This window comes from Chelon labrosus (genome assembly GCF_963514085.1).
Source record: "Chelon labrosus genome assembly, chromosome: 16".
Taxonomy (NCBI): Eukaryota; Metazoa; Chordata; class Actinopteri; order Mugiliformes; family Mugilidae; genus Chelon; species Chelon labrosus.
This window is the reverse complement of record NC_140349.1, coordinates 19,584,672-19,593,801: the sequence shown is the minus strand read 5'-3', so window position 1 is coordinate 19,593,801 and position 9,130 is coordinate 19,584,672. Positions and strand designations below refer to the sequence as shown.

The 9,130-nt window shown below is 41.5% G+C and overlaps 1 protein-coding gene across 1 annotated transcript; it reads left to right on the top strand.

Moving 5' to 3' along the window:
• The first annotated feature begins 6,320 nt into the window (after positions 1-6,320).
• Positions 6,321-8,693, top strand: lrrc3b (leucine rich repeat containing 3B). Its single transcript, XM_084562701.1, has one exon. The coding sequence runs from the start codon at positions 6,499-6,501 to the stop codon at positions 7,279-7,281; it is 783 nt and encodes a 260-aa protein (XP_084418827.1). The 5' UTR covers positions 6,321-6,498; the 3' UTR covers positions 7,282-8,693.
• The last annotated feature ends 437 nt before the right edge of the window (positions 8,694-9,130 follow it).

The window sequence follows — 9,130 nt, the reverse complement described above, 5'->3', positions numbered from 1 at the left end:
CATACTGTGCATATGGTAGGGTCAGAAATTATCAGTAGGCTTGAAGTCAGTTGACTGTGGAGGAAAGTATATGACTGTACGCACTCATTAGTTTCCAAGTAGTTCTTGATGAGTGGACCAAGACCACCCGAGACTCATTACTGCTTCAGTGGAAGGACCTGACTCAACAAGTTAAGTACTAATCTAGTGTACATAACCAATGCTACCGCCTTGTAGAATTGTTGACCTAGAAATACTGCACAATGTGAAATATTTCTGCATCCTCAAACTTTCTGATTATTTTCAGGTTTGTGTGAGAACACCAGGGCACCACCATAAATGTTTTCCTCTTGAAAAGACCAATGTGGCTTTTAAAGTCATTAATCTTCATCCGAAAACCCTTAAAAGCATCAATCTAAATAGACTGCTCCTATGCCTGTTTTAATGCATGTGAGGGATATGAAACAATTTAGATTTGCACATAATCTGTCTGTGATAAAAAAACAAAAACAATGATGAATTTGCAAAAGAGAGTTTAAAACTGCGATCTCTCTCTTAGGATAGCATCACAAGGCAAACTAACACAGCATGTATTTATGGTATTACCACGTTGTGCTGAGGAAATGTACAGAACATGAGGTCAATAACGCACAATCTCTGGTTTCCCTGGTCCTTCCACAAGCTACCTTGTTGCCTAGGTTACCCATATAGATTGTCGTGACTCAAGATGCACACTCATACTTACCTTCTTGACTTGAACCCCCTCTGATTGGTCTTGCCTGTGTTCACTGAAGATAAAATACACTTTGTTTACTAAAGATACAAAATGACAACACTTCAATCTGATTTAGAGTCAGCAAACACAATAACAAAGGAGATTTCAAGTCTAATTTTAATCTCATGTAATGCACGTTGACTGTAATCTATTAACAAAACACCGATGTGACCAATGTACCATACAGATCCAAGTCAGAATCCTCTCAACAGCAGTTAAAGACATTAGACCTTAAGCTGCAGTACACAGAGAAGGCTTCAGAGAAATACTGCTTTTTTTTTTTCTTTTTCTTTTTTAACCCGGCTACACTACCCCATCTACAAGATGCTGTGGAATACTGTTAAATGCTATTGATGGTGCTGAGTTGCTGCCTGTTTTTATACAGGCTATACATATCTGCAGCACACACTATGTAGCACATGAGCAGTCTGTTCTCAGCATATCAGGTGTTTTTATTAGTGATGCCATCGCATAATAGTCGACTTAAAAAAATTTGAAATCATGCAACCCCTACTCCACAGCAGACTACACCTGGGAACTTATTTTCTTGCCCAGCGACCTAGCCGTGCTCCGGCGCTAATGTAGTACTTGGCCCCAGGTTTGCTCTCTGTTAATTAGCTTGTGGTAATTGACAACCCATTCACATGCTTTACAGCTATAAGTTATGCACCTTGTGAGCACAAAGTTAACTAAAAGAGTATTAAAACTGGAGTTACACTTTGTAAGGCAGCTAGCTAATAATCCAGAGTGCTGTAGTGCTCTTATTACTGTAGTTGTTAATGAAAATGGATCATAAAACAGCTGTGCTCTGTAGCTGTCAACAAATGTTAATCAAACAGATGGAAATGGTGTATTTGTTGGGGACTATTTCTGCTGTGGATTAATACACATTTGCTCCTCTGGTGGGTATTTCTGGCAGCAGGGTAGCCTGTGTGGTCCTTAGTCAAAACAAACTACAGTGTGTGTTCATTATAATGAAAGAACGTGTCACCCAGTGCAACAGTACAGCCACTTAATGGTTTTTTAACACTGGTGCTCAGTGGCATAGAGGAATAAGATGCAATAGTACGCAGTGCCTAGGGGATCAGTTCTTTGCTGGTTTGGGTATGCACATGGGATTCACTGACAATAAGAAGGATACTTCATCACACGCCGTGTTGAGAAATATATAGCACAGGAGCAGACTGGGACTGAAATAACAAAAGTCTTAAAGCAAGCCTTGAGCCATTTGAGACCGTACTCTGGAACAAGGCTGTTGGTTAAACCCACAGAAATAAGACTTCACCCAATAGCCTGCTCATGTCGTCTGAAACGCCCTTCAAGCTAAAAGCGCCAAATACTATTTGACAGCACAATATTTTTTAGTCACGCTGGCTGTGCAGCTGTAATGATGCCAGTGTCGATCAGTCCGTCACCTTGAGCCAGAGTGAAACATCTCAAAAACTGTTCAATGAGACAGTTACGGTACACGGAGGATGAATAGCTGTTATAATCCTGACTTTGCTGTTCCACCACCTTGAGGCCGTTCTCTCCACTCCCTGTGAAACCACTCGCAGCTGTTATTGTGCCGGACTCTTCCTGATGACCCAACCCGTGGAGGTAATTGATGAGGGGGATTTTAATGAAGTGTAATAATGTCAATAATGTGCGTGTCAGAGGATCAGGCCTGCCACAAGCACTGTGCAGGTTTAATAGATTCCGCATAAAGCCTGTTTCCATACAACAACAGGTTTTACTCGTGACGGAGCAGCAGCTGGATAAACAGCTTGATGTGGGCCTGGTGGCTGCCAATGGTCATCGCCGTGCTGCGGAAAACAGATGATCCCTCGCCTCCTCTCCTCCTCATAGACTGCTGTTAGACATTATTGCCACCTTTGCGCCGGCAGATAAATGGGAGACGCCTCTAAGAGAGCCTTTTCGGAGTCTGCCTGTCTCTTGGCATGTGGTGAGCGAAGAGAGCAGCTGTCTGGATGTATTAGTGCTGTATATCTTTTCATTTTTCTCCAATGTTCCTCAGAAAAATCTGTTCATGCTTTTCAATTTACAAAGGTTTACAAGCCAAGATATTATTTCTCTCTTCGTTTCCCTGGGAAAAACCAGAACAGCAGGACAGTAATTAAAGCTTTTATGAGCAAACAAAACAGAAAGAAGTGTTTGTCACTTTAAAACTTTTATATAGTTCATTTCACTTCAATTCAATCTTATTTATATAGCCTCAGTAACAGTTCAACTTGTCTCAGGATGCTCTACAAAGGGAGACTGTTTTATGATAATACCGATACAGAAAAAACATCCCCTACAGTATCTCGTATCCTTGTTTGTATCACGTTTCGATGCTGCATGACAGATCTACGTATCATTTTGTTGTTCTTACTGCTCTCTTCTCCCCCTCACCTCCTCCTCTCCTCAAGCAGATGTGTCCCTCCACACGAGCTGGCTTCTGCTCAATGTTTCTTCCTGTTAAACGGGAGTTTTTAGCGCTTGCTATGGGGGTTTTTCAATGAGTTGTACAATTTCAGTGGTTATAGATGCTATATAAGTTAAACTGAAAATATAATTGTAGAAAAAGAGCCGGCCAGCCCGCGTGGCATCGGATAGTTCAAAAGCCTGCAAACTGTGTTAATTGTCGTGTTCGTTAAAATACGTTTCTGGAGACTTCCAGCTGATAAAAACTGGGGTGACCAGTGTGCAGAACGTACGCAAAACCGAACCGGTTATGGTGAATTCTGTTCTTGGATCTCTCTGCAATACTGTGACACACTGTGACAGCTGTAATTTGACCAGATTTAAATCAGCAACTGTGTGGGTGCCCACGTTTTGAGAATCAAAAAGAAGTGGACGGACAAAATCCTCTTGTTTAATTACTAGAGTAAAATCCTTTTTAGTCAGTGACTGTGTGAAGTGACCTTCACTGCAGCCTTCAGGCCTGCCTTGCTGTGGGTGTCTCTGTGTACACTCCTGGAGTGGATTGAGATTGGAGAGTCACCCACTCAGCTCAGCATATTCTACCTCTTTGCCCTGGAAAGATCTTGGGTTGCTTTGACCGTTAAGGATCAAAGTGCTGAAAGATTAAACGTGGTCCAACGTATTTGTCTGAATGTGAGCACACGCAGTGTTTATTTATACCATTGTCTACATCGTGTAGCCTATGTTAACCGTGTTTCAGTATCTTTGACGGCCATACATTCCCATGCAATAGCCAGAAACGGTGCCATAATTGACAAGTGAAATGGCATCTGTCTTTGTTCTTCCTCCACGCTTTCCTCTTGCCATGACTTTGGAAGAGGAAGACTTTTGTTTCACAAGTCCATAGAACCTTTAGGCCTTTTCAGTCCTGCCACAGATTTGCATCTTGAGCTAGATTCTGTGAGGTTCTGCTCACGAAGGCTCCTCCTGGTTGTTGACAAGTAAACAAGCTCTCCTACATCCTCCAGAGCGTTGCCGTGCAGTCGCAAACGTATGCGAGGATAGGAACGCTTTTCCTCTCATCCACGAGACTTTCTACAAAGCAGCTGACTCCAAGAGCTCACACAGATCTTTGCTTTGTTCAGCACCTCATTATCACCTTCTGCACCTTCATGTTTGCGTCTTTTCTCCTCATTTTGACAGACAACTCCCAGGTAACTTTGAGCCATGAACTAAAGTCGAACTGACACACAGCTGCCAAAGAAACATTTAGTAACCAAGTGTCTTTTTGACTGTTGCAATTTGTGCATTGTGTTAAAATGGCCATGTTTCCCCAAACACTGATTTAAACCCATTCATCTCCAACCAGAGACTTCACAATTTAACGTAGTGTTAATTACTTCATTGCATGTTTTCAAAGTTTCCAATACTTTTCATGTATCGTAGAAACTTATAATTGCATTTATTTGGTGTGTGTGATATATGAATGCATCATGGACAGCGCTGTTTTCAGGAAAAGGTGAGTTAGGCATTTAGCTAGGATGCTGAATGTTGTTGTCAAGTAAGACAAATGGCTTTGCTGCAATGTACTGTGTACCTGGTTTTGAGAGGACCTGCTAGCTGACCGGATTCTGTATGGGAATAATCTGCTTGGGGTTCTTGCTATAGGATTGTACATGTATTTTATTTTATTATCATTTGTCATATGCAGTTTCTAGATGGTATGGTGAAATTGATAAAACATTCCTTAAATACAAATCCTGTGTTTATTTCACCCTATCCAATATTCACCCTTGCTGCTTTTGGTCTTTATCAACTCCCTAAGAAAGAAACCGTTACTCTCGCTGAAGCATGTCTGGGTTTAACTGCAGCTGGGCGTGAGATCAAGGCTCCGGCGTATCTCGTCTGGAGAAAAAAAAAAAAAATGTGTCTGTTCTCTGTGAAATCAAACACTGGCAAAGCCTCTAAAATAAGACACCAAAGAGACTGTGATACGGGAGTTGAAATAAAAAGTGTAAGGCGAGTTAAAATTGTGTGCGAAGGCAATATTCCCCGAATGCATGCATGCCCCTTATTATGAGTCTGTGTCACAATGTACTCTTATCTCGATTCTGTTTGAGATGTTTCGTTCTGGCCCAAAAAAAAAAAAAAATATATATATATATTGAAAAAAGGACTGAATTACTTACCGTCATCCCTTAAGCCATGCTGCTAGAGGGGCTAAAAATGGCTATTAATTACCAAGCGGCCACGTATTCGTCTCAGAAGTTGGCTGGTATAGGGAGACGTGTCAGTGTGGGGTTCACAATTTTAAAAGATATGCTATTAAAGGCCACATTTACCTCCTTTGGGCTTCAACAGCTGCTTTCAGGATATAATTAGGATGTGCAGTAAAACGTGTGGCTGGCGGTAGTGTGTATGTGTTTGTAGAAGCTCCCATTTAAGGTATTTTGGAGATTTAAACGAATCACTCAACATAATACACCAAGGTATGTGAACCATTATTTAACGCCATTTAAAAATAAAACCATGTTGCACTTGATATGGCAATTCCCTTTTGCAAGCAAGCTGGACACGCAGGCTGAAATGATTGTCAAATTACGTCGTTAATAAATTACCTGCCTCCCCTTAAGGTCTGCGTTAATGCCTTCGCACATCTATTTATCATATTCTCTTTTTTTCTTTTTTATCTGACGTTTGATGAAACACTGTTATTGTGACAGAAGCCTCGCACGCTGTGTTTGTGCACGTTTTTGTTATTGCGCTCTTGCAAAATGGAGCTGTCAAGCAGTGATAGTGATTTCGTGTTCCCACTTTTTTGAAAGTAGAAAGAGAAAATGTTGGGTTCATCCAATGCTGGGAGGGAAGAAAGTGGCAGAGGAGAGCTTTTGAGGTGTGTAAACGTGTCTGACACGATATAAAGCCATATTTAGTTTTACAACGTGCTCCACTTTTGGACGAAAAATATGGACGTGGCGTGCAAACTCCTTTAGACTTGTTTTTTAAGTTTGGTTTGTCTGCTTTCTGAGCCTAAGGACTTGAAATGGACAAAGGACTTCAAATCTGATGAATATATGTATTTATAAGATTAAAACAATACGTACCAGTGAAGGACACCTAATGGTGGTAATAACAAAGAGGAAAACTAATAAAATGTCACCACTGCTGACTTTCTGTTTCTTCTCATTCCAGGCCACAACACAGCATGATATCGTCTGTTCACGCACCAGTATCAGTTTTGGGTGGATTGTGAGGACCAGTTGCCACTATGCGATGTGTGTAAGGGACCAGTGGTGGTGTTGCAGCCCCAGGCGGGATGCTGCTGGCGGCCGGTCAGAATGACTCTGCTGGACTTGTGGCTGTCACGCTCCATCCCCATGTGCCTGCTCCTTCAGAGCCTTGTCCTCATGGCCCTGTGCTTCCCCTCGGCCAGCATGTGTCCAAAGGGCTGCATCTGCCAGCGCGACCTCCACCTCCACGGCCTCAACGTTACGTGCAGTCAGTCCCGTCTCAAAGAGATCCCCCCGAGCCTACCCGTCGACACCGTCCTGCTGAGGCTGGACCACAACCAGATAGGCGCTGTGCCCGATCAAGCCTTCCATGGACTCAGGCTTTTGAGGGAACTCAACCTCTCTTACAATGCAGTGGAGACTTTAGGGGAAGGTGCGTTCAGTGGCTTAGAGGCGACTTTACAGGTACTGGACCTTTCCCACAACCGCATCACTAGCGTACACAAGGATGCCTTTGCTCGGCTGAAGGCCCGCGTCATCGTGGATGATAACCCCTGGCATTGTGACTGCGCCCTCCAGCAGGCCATCGGTGGGATGGCTCACAACCACGAGGCGGCCGCCAGGGTCCTCTGCAGGAGCTCGGAGCTTCTTGATCAGGAGGGACGACCCTTCTTGGCGGTGGACACCGACCTCTGTAACCTGGCCAAAAGGACCACAGACTACGCTATGTTGGTGACCATGTTTGGCTGGTTTGCCATGGTCATTTCGTATGTGGTGTATTATGTACGTCAGAACCAGGAGGACGCCCGACGCCACCTGGAGTACCTCAAGTCTCTTCCCAGCAAACCCAAGAAACCCGACGAGGCTGACGACATAAGCACCGTTGTCTGACGGCAGCGTCATCGTGACTGTGTCCACCACAAACCTAACGAACACCAAAACGTTTATGTAACAGGACCCACATTTATAGTGTTTACTATTTTAAACCTTTAGGTGACGTGAGCATCAGAATCTTTGTATTTTGCAAATGTTGTTGTATGTCCCTACCCAAGTGTGTTCATGATCTGAGATGAGAAGGGAGGCCACACCAACATCGTTTTTTTCTACAAAAGAACAAAAAAAACTTATAGAGTAAGGAAAATTTGAATCTCAGGTTTAAATAATGACATGGTAATGGCTTTTTTAGACGAAAATTTGGAATATCTGAAAAAAAATATTTATATTTGTAAATCAAGGCACCCAGTACTCCTTTTCAGAAAGCCCACAATGAGTCAAAGGTATAGAAATTTTAAGAAATCTCACCAAATTATGTTTTTGTATTTGTTTTTTGCGTTTCACATACCCGTTAAAAACAAATTTTAATTTGATCCACATTAACAGCATAATTAGCATTTCTGAATCCATGGCATGCTAATGGGATCTATTTAATCCATACATTGTGTGGTATTGCTTTGGATATGGTGAATGCCGACATGAGGTATAAAGTAGTCTCAGTTTAAATTAATACAGACATATCATTATTAGGACCAGTTTTAATACGAGACAAGAATATGAAGGTTTCTTAAACCTTATTACATCTGGCAAGTGGATGTAATAAGATGGCAGTGTTTTTGACTTGGGTATATGTTGGAATTTTGACTTCATTTTGACAATTTGGTCCCAACACGAATAGCATTATAATGATCACCTGTTAAATCTGGGTTCTTTTACTGGCGGTAATGTCATTGGTTGTAGTGGATCACTGCTTGTTTAGCTAGGCTAAAGCCTATCTCAGTTGCTGGAGTAGGAAAATAATGACCAGAGTGACAAACAAACCCAAAAATTGTGTCCAATTTAGGAGTGTACCACTCCAAAATTTTGAGAATGCTTTACAAAAAATTTATTGATCAGAGAAGTCATAATCCACTCCAACCTGTGCAGGTATCAATCCATAATGCTTGCTATGAAGGCAAGTAGCCCATACCATTTGCAACAACTAAACTATGTATTATATACTAAAAGATTGATAAATAATAATGGTAAGCCACATAAAAGACCAATAACTAGTGTGAAATGGCATGGCAGGTTGGTGGTACCGTTGGGCCAAAACCATGGCTGCCTATTGCTGCCGCTCTCACAAAAGGAGAACATTTTGTTTTGATAGATTCTAAAAGATTATTCATTTTTAACCTGCGACTTTTGCTATTTTAATGACATTTCACTTCACCTTCTCGTAACAAGAAATTCGTATTTCTAGAAGACTTTTCAGTAGCTGCCATTGCTGTTCTGTCTTCTTTAACAACTGCCAAAATAGAAACTCTGTGTAAGAAATAATGAATATTTCTAAGAATTCATTAATATTATATATACATAAAAAAAAAATTAAATCAAATATGTACACGATTTTTATAAATTCCAAAGTATTTATGATTATAGAGATACGAATTCATATGGTACCCTTATGAAACCAAACCTTCTCCCCTCTGTGTAATAACAGGAAAGGTTTATTGATAAAAGTATAAATTGTGTGCATAGTAACAGGACTCATTGTATCATAAAGGCCTTTTATAACAAGAAACTCATTGTGATATAATCAGAAACTGACATGGCCCCAGCAATGTGCTGCCTACCAGACTGAGTCGTTACCGAACAGCTCATCCTCCACAAACACATGCTACTGTACAATCGTGATTAACTGTTTTGGTCTCTGAAACGTTGTCTTGGCAAGCAACAGTGTCAAAAGACAATCTGCAAAAATGTC